At 49.8% G+C, this 23,045-nt stretch overlaps 10 protein-coding genes across 10 annotated transcripts; 7 read left to right on the top strand and 3 right to left on the bottom strand.

Annotated features, from left to right (window-relative positions):
* Positions 1-959: 959 nt before the first annotated feature.
* PGRI_002450 (uncharacterized protein) lies at positions 960-2,051 on the top strand (the record flags this gene model as incomplete). The annotated part of the gene is made up of 4 exons (XM_040787958.1): positions 960-1,122; positions 1,174-1,513; positions 1,585-1,918; positions 1,968-2,051. 4 exons carry the CDS (start codon positions 960-962, stop codon positions 2,049-2,051), a joined length of 921 nt encoding a protein of 306 aa, XP_040651730.1.
* A 441-nt stretch (positions 2,052-2,492) lies between these two features.
* On the bottom strand, positions 2,493-2,946 carry PGRI_002440 (putative C2H2 finger domain protein; the record flags this gene model as incomplete). The annotated part of the gene is made up of 3 exons (XM_040787957.1): positions 2,493-2,607; positions 2,668-2,847; positions 2,906-2,946. The coding sequence occupies 3 exons, from the start codon at positions 2,944-2,946 to the stop codon at positions 2,493-2,495; spliced, it is 336 nt and encodes a 111-aa protein (XP_040651729.1).
* A 1,085-nt stretch (positions 2,947-4,031) lies between these two features.
* Positions 4,032-6,679, top strand: acoA (aconitate hydratase ACO1; the record flags this gene model as incomplete). The annotated part of the gene is made up of 4 exons (XM_040787956.1): positions 4,032-4,067; positions 4,172-4,189; positions 4,306-4,377; positions 4,457-6,679. The coding sequence occupies 4 exons, from the start codon at positions 4,032-4,034 to the stop codon at positions 6,677-6,679; spliced, it is 2,349 nt and encodes a 782-aa protein (XP_040651728.1).
* A 727-nt stretch (positions 6,680-7,406) lies between these two features.
* On the top strand, positions 7,407-8,494 carry PGRI_002420 (uncharacterized protein; the record flags this gene model as incomplete). Its single annotated transcript, XM_040787955.1, has 4 exons — positions 7,407-7,490; positions 7,555-7,567; positions 7,624-7,983; positions 8,073-8,494. 4 exons carry the CDS (start codon positions 7,407-7,409, stop codon positions 8,492-8,494), a joined length of 879 nt encoding a protein of 292 aa, XP_040651727.1.
* A 1,698-nt stretch (positions 8,495-10,192) lies between these two features.
* Positions 10,193-11,934, top strand: PGRI_002410 (glycosyltransferase family 20 protein; the record flags this gene model as incomplete). Its single annotated transcript, XM_040787954.1, has 5 exons — positions 10,193-10,490; positions 10,551-10,923; positions 10,970-11,340; positions 11,390-11,729; positions 11,802-11,934. 5 exons carry the CDS (start codon positions 10,193-10,195, stop codon positions 11,932-11,934), a joined length of 1,515 nt encoding a protein of 504 aa, XP_040651726.1.
* Positions 11,935-12,288: 354 nt separating this feature from the next.
* On the bottom strand, positions 12,289-13,134 carry PGRI_002400 (uncharacterized protein; the record flags this gene model as incomplete). Its single annotated transcript, XM_040787953.1, has 1 exon — positions 12,289-13,134. One exon carries the CDS (start codon positions 13,132-13,134, stop codon positions 12,289-12,291), a length of 846 nt encoding a protein of 281 aa, XP_040651725.1.
* Positions 13,135-15,799: 2,665 nt separating this feature from the next.
* On the top strand, positions 15,800-17,569 carry PGRI_002390 (putative C6 transcription factor; the record flags this gene model as incomplete). The annotated part of the gene is made up of 1 exon (XM_040787952.1): positions 15,800-17,569. One exon carries the CDS (start codon positions 15,800-15,802, stop codon positions 17,567-17,569), a length of 1,770 nt encoding a protein of 589 aa, XP_040651724.1.
* A 768-nt stretch (positions 17,570-18,337) lies between these two features.
* Positions 18,338-19,407, top strand: PGRI_002380 (aromatic alcohol reductase; the record flags this gene model as incomplete). Its single annotated transcript, XM_040787951.1, has 2 exons — positions 18,338-18,406; positions 18,463-19,407. 2 exons carry the CDS (start codon positions 18,338-18,340, stop codon positions 19,405-19,407), a joined length of 1,014 nt encoding a protein of 337 aa, XP_040651723.1.
* An 808-nt stretch (positions 19,408-20,215) lies between these two features.
* On the top strand, positions 20,216-20,974 carry PGRI_002370 (uS17 family ribosomal protein; the record flags this gene model as incomplete). Its single annotated transcript, XM_040787950.1, has 1 exon — positions 20,216-20,974. One exon carries the CDS (start codon positions 20,216-20,218, stop codon positions 20,972-20,974), a length of 759 nt encoding a protein of 252 aa, XP_040651722.1.
* Positions 20,975-21,498: 524 nt separating this feature from the next.
* On the bottom strand, positions 21,499-22,998 carry PGRI_002360 (WD40 repeat domain-containing protein; the record flags this gene model as incomplete). The annotated part of the gene is made up of 3 exons (XM_040787949.1): positions 21,499-22,677; positions 22,738-22,903; positions 22,961-22,998. The coding sequence occupies 3 exons, from the start codon at positions 22,996-22,998 to the stop codon at positions 21,499-21,501; spliced, it is 1,383 nt and encodes a 460-aa protein (XP_040651721.1).
* Positions 22,999-23,045: the final 47 nt, after the last annotated feature.

The raw sequence follows: 23,045 nt of genomic DNA, 5'->3' as shown, positions 1-23,045 counted from the left end.
CTTTCATCTATTACCCGCTGCTATTATTTGGCTAAAAATAGCAAGTCGTAACCTCTTTTTACTATCAGAGGTGTATTGGAATGATGGCCCGAGCGAAATTAGCAATGGTGGCGAGCTGTTCCTAGAATCAGAGCTTGGTCAGCGATCACCCACTAGATTCTCGCCATGGAGATACATGTTCTGGCTGAAGTGACTTCATGAGATTCAGGAAGAAGCCAAGGAGGCTAATGAAAAAGCCATCGAGGAACTTGCCACTGATGGCATCGAGCTAATGGTCAACACAATCAAAGCAAACAAGTAGACGGGCCGAATCAAGATTATATATATTGATGAGTCCGCCCAAGAGTGGGCTGAATCGAGCAAACTTGAAACGATCACAGAGCTCTGTCTTATGGAGTGCAGTGACGTGTGCGAAAGTTCGACTCTTCTATCGGCACCTAGGGCTTTGAAGAGCAGGTACGACTAGACCATCATGCAGAGACGCAACTTCCTCAAAACTGTCGGTTTACTTCGCCATTTTGACCTCGCTTGCAACCATGCCAAAGAAACTGCGTATACCTACATACGGAGAGACCCAAATTTTCCAGCATCCGTAGTGATCGGGGAACTACGGTCCTGCAATCGCCTTCGGCTTCTCCTTGGGGGCCGAGCACGTGGGGTCGTCGGGAAACCGAGATAGGCTTTTTCAGATACGCAAGGCCCCTTCCTAACCTAATGCCGTATTCCTCGGCTTATGGCTGTTGAACCGGAGCAGCCCATGATGCTGCCAAGATACATTCGGTACTATTGAACTAGGTTAATGTCCATTTACCCTGGGCCTCCCAAGTTCAGGTCGCGGTGCTCTGTAATCACCCCGCTCCCGGCACGTGAGGCCCCGCTATGGAGATCTGGGGGGACTTCCCGAGGTTGAATCGATGTTTGTGTGTCATTTTCAATCTGGTCCTTAGCATTGAGATCTGATGGCCGCAGATTTCTGGGCTGGCTATATCAGCGGAGCCGTTGGGATTATAATTGGCAATCCTCTCGATGTCATCAAAGTCCGGTTGCAGGCGGGACACTCACATGCCGATACATCAACGGCAAATTTGAGCCGCTTCGAAAAAGCAGGCTCTCTTGTTCGAGGTCCGTGTCGCGCTGGTGATACAAGGACCAATTAATTGACCATCATTACAGGCGCGGCTGCTCCGATCTTGGGATATGGAGCTCTCAACGCTATTCTTTTTGTTGCATACAACCGATCCTTAACAGCATTGGATGGGTCCGTAACGGATCCCACCAATCCCGTGGGGGTCTCGCCTTACAAGATTTGGCTGGCTGGTGCCGCAGGCGGACTGGCTAGCTGGACCATCTCGTCGCCAACGGAGTTCATTAAGTGTCGGGCACAGCTGGATCGCCGGCCGGATGTTTCCTCGTGGGCGGTCGCCAAGGATATCTTCCGAACGCGTGGTTGGAGGGGCCTTTACTTTGGGGGCGGGATTACTAGCGCCAGAGATTCAATTGGCTATGGATTCTAGTATGGAACTCTCACGCCACCCCCGGATACCCCAGTGTATCAATTGAGGGATCAATGCTGATCTAATGCAGTTTCTGGTCCTACGAACTTTGCAAACGATTTATGACCTCTGATGATGATAGTTCACACCAGACAGCTATGAAGATTCTGCTTTGCGGTGGCATTGCCGGCGTTGTTACTTGGGGCTCTGTGTTTCCTTTGGATATGATCAAGACACGACTGCAGGCACAGACAATTACAGATCTTTCGCCCAGGACTGAAAGCCAGTCTCTGCTGCGACCACAGCGCGAGACGCTTAGCTCTTTCCAAATTGCGAAAGAGACCTATCGTGTCGAGGGCATCAAGGCATTCTATCGTGGCTTTTGGGTGTGCAGTGTCAGAGCGTTCATTGTGAATGCGGTCCAGGTATGTCTTTCCCGTGTTATAACAATTAGACAACTAACATCTGATAAAGTGGGCGGCATATGAATGGTTGATGAAGAGCTTTAATTCCTGGGACGCACAAGTGAAAGCCCAGGAGCCCATACCGGGCATATAAATATGTTCAACCTTGAGAGGTCAAGCTTAGAATATCGAAGATCAGGAAGATATCAAAACAAAACAATCAAAGCCAATATACACAGTTACCGAAAACCGATTTAGGTTAGATTCTATTTGGTATTGAGGGATTTCTATTGGAATTACTCGAGAGTATTGCTAGTAAGGGGGTAAATTTCGCCCAGATGCCGTTTTCGCCGGTTATCGGCGGTTTCGAGTCACCCGCAAAACGGAAAAGCGGTAACACCGCGAGTATCGGCAATATAAAAAAATTGCTTCACGTGAGACTCCACCGAGATGCACGAACAGAATGGGTAAAGTCAACATCAGCACATGGCTCGATGTATGGAAAACTTTTGTATGTCGATTTGCTGAAAAGAGGATCGTGGTCGCGTAGCAAAGGTTTGATTTTTATCCCAGAAGGCGAAGGTCTAGCTTCGATTCAGTCCTTCATCACGTCGGGGTTCTCTTCGCGCTTGCCATTATCAATCAAACCGAGTCCGATTGCACGCTCGGCAAGCTGTTGGCTGTGAGGCTCTTCGCGCAAGATACGAAGTCTGAAATACACGTAGCCGGTCAGCGATAGGACGGCAAACAAGGTGTCGGGTTACACTCACCTCCGCTTGTGGTTCTTGCCCTTGGTGTGTGCCTTGAGGTTGTAGTCGCTCTCAAACCATTTGGAGCATTCTGTGCAATAGAACTTGCCTAGACCAGGCAAGTCCTCCACGTCTTTTGTGTCCTTAAACTTCTGCAGGTGACCTTGAGTTTTGATATCCGCGACGACTAGATCGTAGTCTCTGTGAGTAGGTTAGCGATCAGCACCATAGGTACTCCGTAAAGGGAGCGTAGACGTACCTAGTGCGGCGCTTGTTCTTCACTTTTCTGAGAGCACCCATTGTAATTGATAGCCGAAATACCTCGGAGCTGGAGCCGAATATCAAAATAGATGCAAGTGAATGAAAATTGGTTATCACCGATTTCCGGAGTGAACGGAGAGGAAAGCGGGTCAAAGAGGTCAGGGACAATAGCGAGGGTTTGAGATGAAATTTCCACCGATTTGTGGGTCGCGGACGATTGAAATAGCTGAGATTTGATTGGTTGGCAATCAGACACGGCATCTTGGCGGCGCGGGATTGCCATTCGGCTCACCTCGGCTCAGTCCATTTCGTCACCGTACGTGTATTTAATGACGTTTGCATGCGGTATGTTGCTCCGATCTAAGAAACTGTAGTTCAATATCAAGTTTTGAAGTATAAAAGTACATATAGGTATAGAGGAGGTTATAGGGGAAATACTTCAAGAAAGTACTCTATTAAGCAATATTCCCAAGGTTACATTGTAGCTAATAAACAGATGATCAATAGCTAGATTGATACTTTTGAAACCGAATGCACATGCGTCAAACTTGTAGCACGGGTTATAGGCCGAGTTACATGAGAACACATTGACCTTTTTCCAAAGCCCTTTGGTCCGAACTGGGAGAACTGGGCGAAGGGGCCCTTGTAATTGGAAACTCCGTGATTGGTGGCCGAGTTATACCCGTCACATGCCTTGTATCGCCATTACGTTTCCGGTACAACAAGGCGAACACACAAGGCCACAGATATTGAATATTGAAAAGTTCACATGGGAAGAGAATATGGATAGAAAAAGAATCGGATGTATATCCCTCTTCAAGTCTATCATCTATAATTGTAAATTTTGATAATTCTAAACCATAAGCAGCGTCTATCAAACTGCCCAGCCTTCTTGCCGTCGCATGCGGCTTGGTCCAATACAAGCGTATTGTATCGCCGTGGTAACAGCGGTTACGGCTCTACTCCCGGTCCCCGTAGAATCTTTCTCCCACTCAAAACCAAGCTTTCCTCCTCTTCTTCCTTTTTGATCTCTTCCTCTCTCATTCTACTCTCCACTCTCATAATTTGGTGAAGGTGGTTAGCTAGCTCTTGGATGTGCAATCCCTCCTCATAGAGCTTCCATCATGATCTCCACCCGCCTCGCGCGCGCTGGTGCGCTGGTACGTCTTTTTCCCTCGGCTCATTGTAGCCACAGCATGGCGCTCTAATCGAGTCCCAGTCTGATTCTTGATGAATGGAAAACTAACATGCGTTTCGACTCTAGGCCCCCAAGTTCCGTCTTGTAAGCAGTGACCTCATTGCCAAGCTTCATTTACACGTGGCATGGCACATTTGCCGGCGTGCATGATAGCTCAGACATAGCTCAAGATTTGCAGTGACTGACTTTTCAATGTATAGGTTACCGGAACTCGGGCCTTCGCTACCGCCAACCCCCTCGACAAGAAGGTCGAGATGACCAACCAGGAAACTGTGAGTGGCTGCCAGGCTAGCGCCCGAGAACGGGCGTGGAGCGATTCTAAGCAATAGCGACTAATGTACTATATCTCAGGGCCACTACATCAACTACAAGAAGATGTCCGAGAACCTCGACGTCGTTCGCTCTCGTCTGCAGCGCCCTCTCACTTTCTCCGAGAAGGTCCTGTACTCTCACCTTGACGACCCCCACGGTCAGGACATCCAGCGTGGTGTCTCTTACCTCAAGCTGCGCCCTGACCGTGTTGCTTGCCAGGATGCCACCGCCCAGATGGCTATTCTGCAGTTCATGTCCGCTGGCATGGACCGCGTCCAGACCCCCACCACTGTCCACTGTGACCACTTGATTGAGGCCCAGGTTGGAGGTGAGAAGGATCTTGCTCGTGCCAACGACATCAACAAGGAGGTCTACGACTTCCTTGCCTCCTCTACCGCCAAGTACAACATCGGTTTCTGGAAGCCCGGTTCCGGTATCATTCACCAGATCGTTCTTGAGAACTACGCTTTCCCCGGTGGTCTGATCATCGGTACTGACTCTCACACCCCTAACGCTGGTGGTCTCGCTACCGCCGCTATTGGTGTCGGTGGTGCTGATGCCGTCGATGTTATGGCTGGTCTCCCTTGGGAGCTGAAGGCCCCTAACGTCATCGGTGTCCGTCTCACTGGTAAGATGTCTGGCTGGACCACTCCTAAGGATATCATCCTCAAGGTCGCCGGTCTCCTCACCGTCAAGGGTGGTACCGGTGCCATCATCGAGTACCACGGTCCTGGTGTTGAGTCCCTGTCTTGCACTGGTATGGCTACCATCTGTAACATGGGTGCTGAGATTGGTGCTACCACCTCTATCTTCCCCTTCAACGACCGCATGTACGACTACCTGAAGGCCACCAAGCGTCAGCACATTGGTGACTTCTCTCGCGAGTACGCCAAGGAGCTCCGTGAGGATGAGGGTGCTAAGTACGATCAGCTCATTGAGATCAACCTCGATGAGCTCGAGCCCCACGTCAACGGTCCCTTCACTCCCGATCTTGCCACTCCCATCTCCCAGTTCAAGGAGGCTGTCAAGGCCAACAAGTGGCCCGAGGAGCTCAAGGTCGGTCTGATCGGTTCTTGCACCAACTCCTCCTACGAGGATATGTCCCGCGCTGCTTCCATCGCCCGTGACGCTCTTGACCACGGTCTCAAGTCCAAGTCTCTGTTCACCATCACCCCTGGTTCCGAGCAGATTCGCGCTACCATTGAGCGTGATGGTCAGCTCCAGACCCTCGAGGAGTACGGTGGTGTCATCCTTGCCAACGCCTGCGGACCTTGCATTGGTCAGTGGGACCGCAAGGACGTGAAGAAGGGTGAGGCCAACTCCATCATCTCCTCTTACAACCGTAACTTCACTGGCCGTAACGATGCCAACCCCGCCACCCACGCATTCGTTGCCTCTCCCGATCTGGTCGTCGCCATGACCGTTGCCGGTACCCTCAACTTCAACCCCCTTACCGACTCCCTTACCGACAAGGATGGCAACAAGTTCATGCTCAAGGCTCCCTCCGGTGACGGTCTCCCCACTCGTGGCTACGATGCTGGCCGTGACACCTACCAGGCCCCTCCCGCTGATCGTTCCGCTGTTACCGTCGCTGTTTCCCCCACCTCCGACCGTCTCCAGATCCTCGAGGGCTTCTCCGCCTGGGATGGCAAGGATGCCACTGACATCCCCATTCTGATCAAGTGCCAGGGCAAGACCACCACTGACCACATCTCCATGGCTGGCCCTTGGTTGAAGTACCGTGGCCACTTGGACAACATCTCCAACAACATGTTGATTGGTGCCACCAACGCCGAGAACGGTGAGGCCAACAAGGTCAAGAACTGCTTCACCAAGGAGTACGATGCCGTTCCCGCTACTGCCCGTGACTACAAGGCTCGTGGCGTCAAGTGGGTTGTCATTGGTGACTGGAACTACGGTGAGGGCTCTTCCCGTGAGCACGCCGCTCTCGAGCCCCGTCACCTCGGTGGTCTCGCCATCATTACCCGTTCCTTCGCTCGTATCCACGAGACCAACTTGAAGAAGCAGGGTATGCTTCCTTTGACCTTCAGTGATCCCGCCGATTACGATAAGATCAACCCCGAGGACAAGGTCGACCTCCTCTGCACTCAGCTCGAGGTTGGCAAGCCCATCACCCTCCGTGTGCACCCCAAGGACGGTGGCGCTGCCTTCGACATCCCTCTCAGCCACACCTTCAACGAGTCCCAGCTGGAGTGGTTCCACGATGGCTCTGCCCTCAACACCATGGCCCGCAAGGCTTAAACTGCCTTTCTTCTGTCATGAATCCCCAACAATAAAACCTTCAGGTGTTTCGGTTATGGCCGAGACACCTGTGTAAACTACGTTCTCTTGTGTGTTGAACAATTCAGATACATGCCTCTGAAAACCACGGTGCGACACGACAGCCATTCAATTGGTTGTCTGTTGCCCATGTCCTTTCGTGAGCAGGATACGAGGAGTTGCGCTCTGGGAAAAATTATGAATGAACTTGTGTTTTTGTAGGCCTGATTTCTCGGCCTTGCGTTGATTCCCGATATCTGGGTAGGCTCAATGGATATACTCTTTTTGATTTTTACATCACTGTTTTTGTATGTTAGGAATGGCATGCATACACAATTTCTTTTTTTCAAATTGTCAACTGGTTCCTTTCGTAGGTTGTAGTATAGTATTTTTAACCGTATCCGGCATAAATTGACCACCACCGAAATACCGACAGCCCGAAGACATTAAAAGATGAGATAAGCTTACCGAGGCACAATTTCTGCCCCGCGTTGTATAAGATCTGACTTTGACGCTATCAGATCTTGCGTTGGGGAAAGTTTAGCGCTTCGATACCTCAAGTCCACTACATTTCATTACAATCATTTATTCGCAAGCTTAGAAGTTTAGAGCGTCTTGAATGATAATTCGGCCCTCGGTTGACCACTGATTTGCATCAAGACCAGGTTGTTAAAGTCCTACCTTCCATCTACTATACTCCATCTCAAAAATGGCGACCCAGCTCGTCCAACTCCCAGAGGTGGAGCGCCTCAGCGCCTCGGTTGTGAGAATTCTAGGCGGGAATCCGGGAAAGGTGAGTTCATAGATGCTATCACTAGAACACAACAAGCTGATCAATAGCACAAAACTCAACACAGTTCACACTACAAGGTAAGCATCACACTCCATCCCAACTCAGAATACACACGCTCTAACTACATACCCAGGCACAAACACATACTTAATTGGCCGCGGCCACCAGCGAATCCTAATAGATACAGGAGAAGGCAAGCCAGCATGGGCTGCAAACCTTCAATACGTGCTCTCGCAAGAAAAAGCAACAGTACACCAGGCTCTCCTGACTCACTGGCACCCCGACCATGTCAGCGGGCTGCCAGATCTGCTCAAACTCTGTCCCAAGGCTCAGATCTTCAAACACCAGCCTGATTCCGCTCAGACGGATATCCATGAAGGCCAGGTATTTTCTGTTGAAGGTGCTACCTTGACAGCATTCCACACGCCTGGACACACCGTTGATCATATGGTATTCATGCTCGAAGAGGAGAATGCTATGTTCACGGGTGACAGTAAGTGTCCTTATATGACCTTCCCTTCCCTCCCACCAATAAAACGAATATACTATATCCCCGAGACATATCTAACCCCAAATCCACAGACGTCCTAGGCCACGGTACAGCCGTTTTTGAAGACCTCAAAACCTACCTCGGCAGTCTACACCGGATGCGCGACCGCGTTTCCTCAGGCCGGGGATACCCGGGACACGGGGCTGTGATTGAGAACTCCGGCGCAAGAATCACCGAGTACATCAAGCATCGCCAGCAGCGGGAAGACGAGGTCCTGCGGGTGCTCCGATTTGGTAAGCTTGATGTCGCGGCTGGTGAGTCCTCGCCGGAGAGTAAGCAGGCATGGACGCCTATTGAGTTGGTGAAGCGTATTTACCGTGATGTTCCTGAGTCTTTGCATTTACCTGCTTCGCATGGTGTGTTGCAGGTGCTGATGAAGCTGGAGGATGAGGGGCGGACGGTTGTTGATTCGGATGGGAAATGGAGTCTTGCGGGGGAGAGGTCGGCTTTGTGAATTTGGTCGTGGGCGTTATACTATACAATGATAATTGAGACTACCTTGAGAGGTTTAAGCTCCCGAGCTCCCTTTTACTAGAACATTAGTCATTCTAATGTCACGTATCATATCATTTTAACCCTAGTGCTAAGAGCTCAGCACTGAGATAAAGACAGGAAAGTCCGTCTAATGAAGATAAACCCTCCAGGCAAAACAATTGGCAGCCACAATATAATCCAGTGATTAGCACGACTGGAGAATCTTTGCATCCAAGTGTCAGATCACACGGCCACTAGCAAAGATCACTATCAGCTTGTGGACATCAAAGATTATCTCACCTTCGTAAAACGATGGTGAATTGATCTTTTCGAAGTCAACTCTGAAGAGGCGCTGTTTATGGCAATGTCTCACACAACACTTGACATCTTGCCGACTCGACCCATTGCGTAAGAGACACTGCTGAAAGTTTTCTTGGCGGACATGGATAATAATAAGGCTCTACAACATATATCCGGATCGTGAGGATGTCTCTGAGACCTTTGAGACAGACGACCAACATGAGTTCAGGTCTTCTCGGTGGTATTCTCAAATATCCCGTTTGGGTGTCTTGTCGGTTTTATACATAGTAGGTAGTAGGCAGGCTTACTTTCTGAAAAACGACTTTGCCATGGATGTGTAACCTTTGATAACTGTACAAAAGCAACAAGATAAGAGAAGGAGAAAGATGAAAGAAGGAAAATGCTGCCGAGATCGATGGGGTTAAATCAGTTCGCCTCGATCAACCTGAAGTTCCAAGACAAACGCCGTCACCGGGGCATCCGAGCTGCTAGAATCATCCATGGATATCCTACGAGGACTTCTAGTAGGGGCCTAGCCTGGCACGATTCCCCACCCGAGTCAGAATGAGAAAATGATATTTTGATTCCAAATTACAAACATAAGAATAATGACCTTTGTATTTCTTGTCTTGTCTATAGTGGTCCATGTTACATCTGGAACCAGACCCAAATGGTGACCGCCCAGCTCACCGCCTTTTATTCCAATACAACTCCATATGAAACATTTGAACCTTCAATATGTCAATTAGCTCTCTTTAGATCTAATTTTTACACTATTTCTGTAAGGTGATTACTATATTTGAAAAGCGGTTAGAATAACCCAAGTACAGCAGTTAAAGCATTACAGATTCAAGTACAATCTCCTAGGCTATATGTTTTTTTTTGGTCCTTTTCCAACCATCTACCTGTAGAATTTATTTAATAAAAAGACTAATAAGACACAGGCATAAGATCTAATAGAAAATAAACTTCAAATTAAAGTGACTTTAGTGTATTTTCAACGTATAAAATACTTACCAAGACCAAGTATATTGCAGGCAAAATCCGGCTTCCATGAGGCCCACTCGTTGTTCCCAGTGACGTTCGCATTTCACTTCCCCCCCGCCTTGCTCATCTTTCACCTCTTTTTTTTCTCTCTTCACACATTTTCTTTTGGCATCACTATTAGCCATCTAATATTTGCATATGGATTGCTAGTCTGGTGCTCATCCGGAGTGAATAATCCCCACTTGTTCCCAAAGGTTGGTTTCGTCATGATCTCCAAGGTTTCCCCGCCTATGAAATTGACTGCTAACTGCCTCTACAGGAGTTCCAGCTTGCGTCTACAACATACCTTTATTCTAATTTAATTTTCATCAGTTTTGCACGATAATTCATCATGCCTTCGATCGAACCCAAGAATGAAGCTCGCCTGCTTCTAGTCTCGAACCGTCTGCCGATCACTATCAAGCGGTCCGAAGATGGAAAATATGATTTTTCAATGTCTTCAGGAGGTCTAGTCAGTGGTCTGAGTGGTCTCTCAAAATCAACCACATTCCAGTGGTACGGCTGGCCCGGCCTGGAGGTGCCCGAGGCCGAGATCCCCGTCGTCACGCAGCGCCTCAAGGACGAATACGGCGCTGTACCAGTATTCATCGATGATGAACTGGCAGATCGACACTACAATGGATTCTCCAGTCAGTTACTCCTCCCCAACAAACCCCAAGAATGTACACTGATTCATTTCTCTTCCTTAGACTCCATCCTCTGGCCGCTGTTCCATTACCACCCTGGCGAGATTACCTTTGACGAGTCTGCATGGGAAGCTTACAAGGAAGCAAACCGTCTTTTTGCAAAGGCTATCGCCAAGGAAGTGCAGGATGGTGACCTGATTTGGGTTCACGACTACCACCTGATGTTGCTTCCTGAGATGCTGCGCGAGGAGATCGGCGACAGCAAGAAGAACGTGAAGATCGGTTTCTTCTTACATACACCATTCCCTAGTAGCGAGATCTACCGAATCGTCCCCGTGCGGAACGAACTACTGTTGGGTGTCCTGCATTGCGACCTGATCGGCTTCCACACTTATGATTACACGCGCCATTTCCTGAGCAGTTGCTCACGTCTACTGTTAGTATACCATATATCGTTTGAAGTTTATATCTAACCATACTAGGGGTCTTGCAACTACGCCCAACGGCATTGAGTTCCAGGGCAAGATTATCACATGCGGAGCTTTCCCCATTGGTATTGACCCTGAGAAGTTCAAGGAAGGGTTGAAGAAGGAGAAGGTCCAGAAGCGCATTGCCATGCTAGAGCAGAAGTTCCAGGGTGTGAAGCTGATGGTCGGCGTCGACCGTCTTGACTACATCAAGGGCGTGCCACAGAAGTTGCACGCGCTCGAAGTGTTCCTCAGTGACCACCCAGAATGGGTTGGAAAGGTCGTGCTGGTACAAGTTGCCGTTCCAAGTCGACAGGACGTCGAGGAGTACCAGAATCTGAGGGCTGTGGTGAATGAACTAGTGGGTCGTATCAATGGAAAGTTCGGTAAGTATTTTTCCTCTGGTGATCTGAACGAGGCTAATTGTCTTTTAAGGCACGGTCGAGTTCCAGCCTATTCACTTCCTGCACAAGTCGGTCAACTTCGACGAACTTATCGCTCTCTATGCTGTATCTGATGCCTGCATTGTCTCATCTACCCGTGACGGCATGAACTTGGTGGCCTACGAGTACATTGCCACCCAACAGAAGCGCCACGGAGTGTTGGTGCTTTCTGAATTTGCCGGAGCAGCCCAGAGTTTGAACGGCAGTATCATTGTGAACCCCTGGAACACTGAAGAATTGGCAGGCGCCTACCAAGAAGCCGTAACCATGAGCGATGAACAGAGGACTCTCAATTTTGCCAAGTTGGACAGATACGTGTCCAAGTACACCAGGTATGTCACCATGTCAAGCCTGCCAGCCAGGCTATCTCTATATTTCTTTTTCCGGCTAACCCTTTTATTTAGCGCATTCTGGGGCCAGTCCTTCGTCACCGAACTCACCCGGATCTCAGCTCACTCTGCCGATAAATTCCAATCTAAGAAATTGGCGGAATCGGACGCAAACGAAGTCGATATGCCCGCAACGCAAGAAGCATAATAATCTTTTGATGTTCCTCTTCCAAGACATGAGTTTTCTGGTGCTCTGTCGGAATGGATCTTTCAATGAAACCTAGATGGCCTTCACGAAAATGGATGAGGCGAAATGTATTTTCTTAGAGGTTTCTAATTGTTTTTGCCTTTTTTTTCTCTAAATTTAATTTCTGGAGTACACAGGTTGGGTTTCCTAGACCAGTTTTATGCTACAGCACGTATGTTCACTGGATTTTAGGCTGAGGAAGGGAATTTCCCGTGCCACCGCTTTATGAGAACGCTCACAGTCCTGCTCATTAGGTATCTCACATAACCGTCGTCAAATGACATTAAAATACATTTCCTGCTCAATATTTCCTGCTCAATATTTCCTGTCTCTGTCGATTTGAGTCCCACCGATTTCATGTCGCTCTACCCCCCCTATCTCAGATGCCACCGCGGATCCATGTAGTTCGCGGTATCCTTGCGCATGATGCCGAGGTCTATTCAAAGCAGACGACTTTTCTTCATTGGGAGAAGCAAGTTCCGCCTGATACCCATGTCCATTTGAAGCCGACTTTTCACCATTAGAAGAAAGTTCCGCCATCCCGAATGCTGCATTTCCCGTCGTGGCACCTGGCTGAACGGCATTCTTGCGTCGTCGACGAATCAAGAAGAAAACAAGAATTCCAGCAATAGCCACTGCGGCTACGACTCCCACCACTATCCCCGCAATTGCACCGCCCGACACAGTGGGTTCACTGTCGATACTCGATGCACTGGGCGAAGAGCTAGCAGCGTCTTTGGTGTCTGTAGTAGTTGTGACTACCTTTGATGTCGGAGAGGGCGTTGCATCGGTCGTCGTCGTCGTTGTCGCTGATGGGATTGCCGTCGAGGGATCAAACCCAGCCGTATTATTCATCACCTTGAATGACAGAAGGTGCTTGGTCGAGGGGTGATTTGTCCAGGCGTATGTCTTGCATGTATTGCCTGCAGATGGCTCTTCGCATTGATCATTCTCGTAAAGGAATATGCACCAGTGTCCTGCTTGGGGGCTCCAATCAAACACATTTCCTACTGGGTTATCCATCTTCTCGCAGTTCATTTCGTTATCATCGTGGAACGCCTGCAATTTGCCGTTTGGCTCGTGCCATGTGAATATCCATGCTGACACTGAAGGTAGGCAGATGAAGTATAGAAGTAGGGACAGAAGTGGAGATGGCTTCATTGTGAATGGGATTAAAGAGTGAACAATGTGGTTGTTATGGAGTACGAAATGCTTAAATTTTGATCGCAGATTTTTGTGGGACAGGGCCCTTTCTCCTTAATGGCGGCTCAGCTCCTTAGGCTGATATTGGCCCTCACAAGGTATATTGTCGTTGCATAAGCCAAGCATTGGAGACGGCACGTCCTTCGCTTACTATTTCGCGGTCCAATAGTAGGCATGGAGAATACGAGGTGATCGGCAACAGAGCACAATTGCAATTCTCGGCGTGCTAGAGGGTTGCAATAACAAAGTCTAGGCCTGGGAAATTAGTTAGAGGGGAAGCTGAGTGTGAAGTGGACACTGGATAATCTCGGTGATATTATACGTGAAACTTGCTACGCTTTTGAACAAACCCTAAAGACGTTGTCTTAGCCACCTCAATATGGTAAAATGGACTTTTTCTAAGTATAACCTCTAGCTTTTACAGAGTGGATCTCTTCAAATGTCAAATGTGACATTTACGCCCCCAAAAGCTGAATATGTGGAAAGGGGCTGTGACCTGCTTGTACTTGTGCCCTATCCCGAGGTCAACCTTTTAACTATTCCGCCCCCATTATAATTGGTCTAAGCCTTAGAGGCTGAAAAGTGAATGTGCAAGTTATCACAACTGATGAATAAATTCTTGACACGTATTTCTGTTAATTTTAAGTACATATATGGCCAGGTGGTAGACCATGCTTATATTACGTAGAGTGCATCCCCCCCGCATTCCTCCCTATGTTGTATAGAAGTGATTAGTGGTATTTCCGCGATCATTACCCTCCTTTAATCCTTCGATCAAGATCTATGACAGTGCTCAAAATGACATAAAGTTATCAGCAAGATTCGAGGTTGTCCAACGACAACTCCCAGTCCTCTTTATACTTTTCCAACTCATTGCCAACCATAGTGCAGTCCAGTCTTGCGAATTCACAGTAGAACCTAGAATTTGAAGATATCATCAAAGAGCTGAATTCAATAATTTTTTCGCCTGACGAGAAGAGGTCCGGCATGACCTGTGTTAATGGGCAAACACAACTATGCCATAGGGGGCCATGGGGCGTATCATGCGAAATAGTGGGAATGGAAGACAGTTTAATACTCAACATCAAACTTTCGGTAAGGATTAGCTAGATGGTTGTTTCGTTATTGGATCATGTTTTGTTGATCCTTGAACATTTGCAAGGAAATGGTGAGAAGGCACCCCTCATCTCCTCGTCCGGACCATGATGGTAACCCGGCTAGTCCTAGGATTCACGATGTCCTCGTCTGCCGGTAGTGAAACAAGCTTCCAGTCGCTGGCCCTTTCCAGCCGCGACCTTGTCCCCTTATGGGTCATCGGGTTTCCACCTGTTAGCTTCATCGAGGTGTCCTTTGGTGCTTTGTTTGTGCAGTTCGTTGAGAAACCAGCTGCGCTACTGATCGACATTAAATAGTAAACACAAGACTGTGCGCAATCATGGTCTGGCAGGCCGGCTGTCCAAAAGGAGACAATGCAGACACAACAGCTATCCTCATTTGCCAACATCTGGGGTGTTTCTGATATATACCACTCAGCCTCGGGCTAATGCATAAACTTTCACGTCGTTATCTTTCCTAGCGGCTATGTTGGTTAGCGAGTCTCTCTCACCTGCAGCTCTGCTTGGTTCGACCATGGTTAGCCATATCAGCCTTTGTACCCTGACACAACGGAGAGCCAGTAGCTTAGCAGCATGTGTTGTAACTGTAACCGAGAAGGCGGGGTAGCTATACTGATTTGCGAAGCAAGCTCCTAACCAGTTATTTGTCGCCAAGCCTATTGCGGGCGATATACTCTGAGAATCATGCTGAGCCCTGACCGGAAGTGCCCATGGGAAGTTCTCATAACCGGCGGGATAAATTCTCGAGATACCGGGGAGCTTCAAATGGCCATTCACATCAGCACCTGTAAGTATCCCCCGGTAAGAGTATCGTAATTGGCCGTTGACATGCTATATAAGCAGAAATTTCACGGCTCTCGTTTGGGCCAAGCTGGGTTATATGGATGATGACACCATCAGTGGAATGAAGTTAGGAAAATACATCTCCAGCATCCGTCTTCAAGTCCTGGTTATACATCACACTCTTTCAATTTCAAAGGCAAGCTGTAATGGGAAAACCGTAGACCTGCAGGCCAGAAGCTCCGACGCCTAAGATATCCAGGTCATACTGAGGTTTCAAACGCACAGGGTAGGTTTCACATGTTGAAGGGCCTTCTTGGGTGTCGAAAGGAACGCTGAACTCGGGATCGTTCCGGCTTTTGTTTGCACATGTGAGCTTTCTCTATGAAAGGGGAGATTATGCGGGAGAAAAAGTTGAACGGCTGTAATATGAAATATACGAGCGATTGTTGTAGGTACAAAAGCCGATTGACTATGTATGAGAACATATCGAAAGTGTTCTTGATTGGGGAAAGGAAAGCATGCCATTTAAGGGGAGCATGAACAACATGGGGACATAATGCAACTTTGTTGCTGACACATCATTGTTCTCGCGTTTTGTAAACAAGTCCAACCTATCGTTTAAAGATCCCGAACAAAATTATGAACCCTTCAAGCCAAAGCCTAGGAGAGACGATCTATCTACTCCTCGTACCATAGGCTTTGAAGCTCATACCTCCTTGGTAGTCATGTCAAGACCAATCGCCAAGCGCAAGCGTGCGAGGAAGGCATGCATCCCCTGTCACCAGCGTAAGCGCAAATGCGATGCCGAGTATCCATGCGGCACGTGCACCACCTACGAATATAACTGTAGGTACGCTGACGACAACACTGGCATTCCGGGTGGCGGCATACACGTCCCGCTCCAAGCCGAGCGCGTTGGCATCGACGGCGGAAGTAGTATGGCGAGCCGGGCCGCCGCCGCACCGCGTAGTCCGGACAGCTTATCTTATGTAGCGGGGTGTCCCCGCGGGACCGATGGCTCGTCGACACAGAGTCCTACCGTCGTAGCCGGCGCGTCCGCGGCCACGGCCACGGCCGCCGGTATCTTCGACGAGCAGAAGTCCAGATATGCCGGGGCATCAGCGGCCATGGCATTCCCGCACATCCTGAGCATGGCTCTCGGCTCTGACAGCACCCCCAAGATGCACTCAATCGCTTACAACTTTGGTATCCGTCCCGAGGAGGCTTCCAACGCTCATGGCTTGCTGGGGAAGTTCATCTCGGAGGACGACCTCGGCTTCTTCTCAGGTGTGTACTTCTCGGTAATGGCCCCTATCCTCGACTACATGGACCCGAGAATCTACGCTCAGCGATGTCGGGATTATTACCATGGCTCCGGCAGCACCGCGGTGGCCTTTGGCGCCGTGGCCGCTGGCGTCGCTGCTCTCGGGTCGTTCCTATCCCCCAACAGACACCCGCGGGAGTCTGACCTGGTGCAGTACGCCAAAGCCATTCTCGATGATCCGGCCTCTATGCGCACGCTGGGTATCGACCACATCATCGCGTGGGCCATGCGAGTGTTATACCTACGGGCCACGACCCGCCCTAATAATGCCTGGGTCGCATCGTGCACCGCCCTGCACCTCTGCGAAGCGGTCGGGCTGCACGAGGAAGAGAATATCAAGAAGATGGCGTCCGTCGCAGGCGCTGCTATCGTTGGACATGATGCGGACCGGCTGAGGCGGATTTTCTGGATCTCGTGGGCCGGGCATAACATGCTATCCTATGAGTACGATCGTTCGTCTGTACGGTTTGGGGCCGTGACTTGCCAGCCCATAATCCCGGTACCAGGTTCTGTTGCCGACCAATTCGTGCAAATAGCCCAGATCATCCCGTCGCCTAACTCCCCGTTTCGTCTCGAATGTCAGCCTCTAACTCCGAGAGAAGAGTTATTTGAGCGTCTTAAGGCATTGGATAAGCTCCAATTCACCCATCCCTTCCTGGTGGTAACTAAGGCGGACCTCGCGTTTTGCTTCTATCGGCGCATTTACCAGCTCAAAATGGGTATATCGGACGAGATCATTCAGCTCGTCATTGATAGTGGCAACGCCGCCGTGGAGGCGGCGCAGCAGCTAGCTAACCAGGGTCTTATGTTTTGGAACGTCATTGGCAGCGTCTTCCAGTATACATGTGTCCTGTTGGCCATCGACACGCCGGTCGCCTCCGTCCACATTGCTGCTGCCTTCAAGGGCTTGGAGAATCTGGTCAAGGCTGCGGACACAGGACTAACGCGTAAAGCATTGTCGATGGCGCGTCATCTACTCAGCCTCAGTATGGCAAAGAAGCGAAAGGAGCTCGCCCAGCTGGAAGCTGTCGAGGCGGGCTATCAATCCTTCCAGGCGCAGCCGGAATCCCAGGCCAACGCCGCTGTGCCGGACATGAGCTGGGGTGAGGACTGGGGCTGGGACCAGTTCCTCATTGAACCGTATCTATCAATGCTCGGCCCTGACATCTAGTTGTAGTCGCATGGGGGACGTTAAATCGACTCCACTCAACGGTGATTCAACATACAACTCATCAAAACATCTAAAATGGTCTAATGAAGTTCCGCATTGTATTTATGTAAACTGGCCATGACTAACATATTAACATGCTCTTGTGTTTCCTTGCACTAACGCTCCACAAAGCAGAAGATCAAAGTCACAGCTACGCCCCAATCGGGAGACGCCCATGTTAAAAGTGGCCCAACTCCGAAACGGCCCCCGTGGGGGCTAAAGCAAAAGCAAATGGCCGAGTAATCGCTGTCATGCTGTCTTTGTGCGGCTTGGTGTGCGGCAACGACGGCTATTGCGGGGCTAGTCACCCAGACCCACCACTGCCAGATGGTGTCTATGCTGTATGTTGTATGTTAGTGTCAGTATTATACTAGACCCTGCGTGCGGCTGCGGCGGCCGAGAAGCACCAGTGCATAACGGCTGCGGCGGCGACAACGGCGACGGACACATTGCCCTTGTTGATTGCATTGCTCTGGGCGAATCAAGTTTGATGGTCTGACCAGATTAACTCGGATACACGACGTGGACAGTAAATGTCCGAGATTTCCGAGTCCGATCATAGAAATAGAGAGAAATCAAGGCCGAGTCCGAAATGTATAAATGGATGGGCATATCTGCTTCAGGGAGTAGCCAGACACTCACAGACCCAGCGCAAACAGCTACAATACCTCGACCACAATCACACCAGTTCCTAATATCTCATCAATTTGACGTCTTCAAATAACCAAAATGACCAAGTACGCCAAAGACCAGCCCGTCGGCTTCAAAAACGCCATTGAGAGAATCGCCATTGTCGGTGTAAGTGAACCCCCAAACAACACTACGTGTACAACAATACTAATAAAAACCCTTAGGCCGGAGGCACCATTGGATCACGCATCGTCGCCGCCCTCCTTGAAACCGGAAAACACACAGTCACGGCCCTTTCCCGCAAAGACAGCAGCAACAAACTCCCCGAGGGCGTCCTCGTCGTCCCAGTTGACTATGACGACGAGGCCACCATCATCGCTGCCCTTAAGGACCAGCAATTTTTGATCATCACTATGGCTCCCACTGCGCCCCGGGACACCCACAGCAAGCTCGTCCAGGCGGCCGCCAAGGCTGGTGTTCCCTACGTCATGCCCAACGGGTACGCCGGCGACATTGACAACATCAAACTCGGAGAGGAGACGATGTTGGGCCCCGTGGGCAAGGCCAACAGGGACGAGATTGAGAGGCTCGGCATGCAGTGGATCACTGTGTGTTGTGGCTTCTGGTACGATTACAGCCTGGCAGGTGGTGAAGCGCGCTTTGGATTCGACTTTGACAAGCGCTCCCTGACAATCTACGATGATGGCAACACTAAGAGCTCAACTTCGACATTGTCGCAGGTTGGGCGTGCCGTGGCCAAAGTTCTGAGCCTCAAGGAGCTTCCCGATGATGAGAACGACAAGAGTCTTACTCTAACTGGGTTTTTCAACAAGGGCGTGTACGTTAAGAGCTTTGTGGTCAGCCAGAACGACATATTTGAGAGCGTTAAGCGTGTCACGGGAACCACTGATGCTGACTGGACGGTTACCCACGAGGCCACCAAGAAGCGATACGAGGACGGTCTGGCGCAAGTTAGAGGTGGTAACATGGCTGGCTTTAGCAAGATGCTGTATGCCAGGGCGTTTTATCCAGATGGTTCGAGTGACTTCTCGGCTAAGGCGCAGAATGAGCTGCTTGGATTGTCGGATGAAAGCCTGGATGAGTCTACCAAGGCTGGGGTTGATATGGTCAAGGATCTGCAGTGTCGTGCCGAGCGTATGGCGGCCTAGATAACAGCTGTAGAATTTGGATCAATCAGTAGATGGGCTTTAACACGGGGATTACAGTCGTTCTTATGCTTAGCTCTACCTTCTTGATGTACACTTTCCATTTCACAATTTAATAAACGGACGTATTGGCCGATAGTTACTTCAAACAGTATCATAGAATGGCACATCTGGCAATAAAATGTAGTTCCTACCGATATTGTTTCCAACGTGGCAAGTGGTAAGGGAAATTTGGTATGAACTCATTTATACTTGGTTCTACTCCCGTGTTTAGGGCAAAGTTGTTCTATCTTGGAATTGCTCCGTTTGGACTAAGCGTACATATTTCGCTTTATGAGTCTTCCTCCTGCTCTGCTATAGAATAGAAATCCGAAAGCAAAAAAAAAAGCATTATCAGTATGAAGAAAAGATATAGTACTGCTCGATATTTGTGATTCTAAGAGACATCTATGAGGGCCGAGGTAGCGGTTGGAACGGAGTTGGGAAATCTGCTCAGGTAAATTAGACACTATAAAATCTGATACAATCAATTAGAAGCTTAGCTGCAATTTATATCCTTGAATAGGAAGAATCTGCTATCAAATTGCCTAGTTAAATCCTGAGTCCATCCAAGTCGATATCTTATACTAGGGTGCAAACAGTGCAAACATGCTTCCCCGAGAAATTCTCGAAATCCTCAACTGCAAACACCGCAAGCTCGCAACCATTTGGGCGATCACCATTACCACAAACCATTCGCGTGCCTGATCGTCTCTAATACCTCGTCTTTCTCAATCCCATCCAAAGAGCAACCGCCTGCTCCCCACCAACAATGGCACCAAGCCACCTCCTCCGGGCAACAATGCCTCTCCGAGCCTCACTCACGACATCTCTGTCCCTGACACGCCCCTCAATCCTCCAATCAACCAGATACCTCACCACACCCCTCCGCACCGCCTCAACAACCACCCCAACCCCCACACAACCGAAACCCAAGACCACCGGCACAGATACACAAGCGCCTTCCCGACTGCGCAACTATGCCTCCGCCCTGAAGACCGGCACCGTCGTCTCCGTCGGCCGCATGGACCGCACAGTGGGCGTCTGCCACCGCCACACCCTCTGGGACCGACACATCCGCAAGTTCTACCCACAGGAAACACACTACCTAGTGTCCGACCCGCGCAATTCCCTCCGCGAGGGCGACGTAATCGAGTTCTCGTCCGGCGCACCCAAGAGCCGAAACGTGCACCACGTTGTCGAGCGCATCATCACTCCCTTCGGTCAAGCGATTGAGGACCGTCCTGCTGTGCTATCGAAGGCTGAGCGTGAGGCTGAGCGTGAGACCCGCTGGGCGGCGAAGTATCTCCGTCGCGAGTCGAAACGGCTTGGTCGTGAGGTGGATCTCGTGCAGGAGGCTGCTAAGGCCGGTGTTCCTGTGCCTAAGGATGAGGTGCTTTCTACTGCGCAGTTGATTCATCGGATTCATGGGGAGAATGAGCGGGTCGGGAAGGTTAAGAGGATTGTGCAGGAGAGAGTTGCGGAGAGTGAGAGGATTACCCAGGCGAAAGTGAAGGAGGCTGCGCAATGATCGGCTTTTTACTGAACATGTGTACGTTTAGCTCTTTTTGGGATGGGCTTCAGTATTTGAACTGTCGGATTTCCTTTGACCTCTGTGGTGTTGCATATCGGAGGTTATGTACTGTATTATACCGCTTCAATCTATTTTTGACATTGTAATATGTTGTATTTCTGGGATCTTCAGGGAGATACATAGGTCTAAAGGATGTATGAGAAACCCCATCAATGTCAAACAAAAAGCCAACAGTGTACATCATAAACATGGGTCGAGCCTAGAAACTTGTCTAGTCCAATTCCCTAATTCGTAAACAGAAAGAAAGTCACTGGTATCACGGAAGAATAACCAACTCCTTTACCCAGAAACGGCAAAATGTGCCTGTCAAATCCGAACCATTCAGCTTGGAGGCATAACCAAGAGAGATGCAACGCTCCCTCGACGAATCGATTGAGCATGAGGGTTTATCTCGAGCTTTCGGTGTTGCCCCGGCCTCATCTGCTTCCCCATGGCTCCTCGGTGCCAACTCAAACCGAAGATCATGCCGCCCAGACCCGGACCTTAAGATCAACACTGCCAGTCGCTAGGACACATCTAATAGACATCTTTGTCGCATTAGGGTCTTCTTTAGCCCCATTGGATGCAGCCTCGGCACCCTTCGAGCCCTCAGTTGCACCAGCATCCTTAATCAAAGGCGGCGCCCACCGAAGTGAACTGATAAAGTGGTCGTGCGCCACGATCGTGCGCACACACTTGCATTCTTGCGTGAGATCCCAGCATCGCATGGTCTTGTCGTCAGCTACCGAGAGAAGGTATTTTCCGCCGGGATGGAAAACCAATGAGCGGACCCAGTTATCGTGGCCAACAAGGGTCTTGATGCAGTTTCCACGAGTATCCCAAAGACGGATGGTCTTATCACGAGAACCAGTAGCCACAAACTCGGCGGACGATGATGCTGGTGGTGGCTTCTTTAGCCCCGCAATAGCTGCGAGGTGGGGGTAGCTTGTTGGCGGAGCGAAGGCCACACACTCGATATAGTGTTCGTGACCTAGGAATGTTGATTTGGTGTCACCCGAAGAGATATCCCACAGACGGGCAACTCGATCATCTCCACCGGAGAAGAGGAACCGGCCATCTGGGGATGGTGTAACATCTCGAATCCAGTCTCCATGGCCCTGCATAGATTTGACACAATATCCAGTTGTGACATCCCATATGCGCAGCGTGAGATCACGAGAAGCTGAGACTAGCAGATTTCCTGACATTGGAGATCCTGCAGCTCCGGATGGAATGAACCGGACTGCTGAAACACTGTGGTCGTGCCCTGGTAGTGTCCGAATGTTCTTATACTCGTCAGCCGGGTCCCACAATTTGATTGTTAGATCTGACGAGCATGATGCAAGAAGTGTGCCTCCGCGTGGTCCTCCATAATCAACGTCTAGCACTGCCCTAGTGTGTCCTTTGATTGTGCGCTCTAGTTCACCCAACTCCCAGTCCCAGATCTTGATTGTGGTATCATCTGAGCCAGAGGCCAATGAAGAGAATATTGGATGGAAAGCGAGGCACGATACTGGCGAACGGTGCGATTGCAGGTCGTGGCGCGCTGGTGCCCGGGGCAGCCAGGAGACTGGGTCTTGGTTTTTTCGATTCAGGGAAGTCGGGGTCGCGGTGTCCAACTCAGACTGGAGTGCTGCGCATCGTGCTTCCAAGTCCATAATCTATATCAGAATGGCAAGTTAACAAGAGGTAAGCTTGTAGTATTGTCTGGATCTTCGCACCTTTTTCTGTAACCGGACTACACTGGTCCATTTCTTCTCCAATAGTCCTTCATATTTCTTTAGTGTGGTCTCATCAACCCTAATGGAGTCGCCTAGTTCTTCTCGTAAAGCGGCGGAGCTGTGGTGCAAATTCACAGAGGTGAGGTAGGCGATTATTCCTTTATGTCTGTCGCAAAACACCATCAGCGATCACCCCCTAGATGAAGTATATTGGGTCACATACAGCTCCTCCGCCTGTCGCGACGTAAGCAGTTGGCTCATGGTGTAATATGTCTCTTTTCCCTCAGCTTATCCAAATGTCGCATACA

The sequence above is a fragment of the Penicillium griseofulvum genome (assembly GCF_001561935.1).
Source record: "Penicillium griseofulvum strain PG3 chromosome Unknown contig_79, whole genome shotgun sequence".
NCBI classification, from domain to species: domain Eukaryota; kingdom Fungi; phylum Ascomycota; class Eurotiomycetes; order Eurotiales; family Aspergillaceae; genus Penicillium; species Penicillium griseofulvum.
The sequence above is the reverse complement of the archived record's forward strand: the minus strand, read 5'-3'. Positions and strand labels throughout refer to the sequence as shown.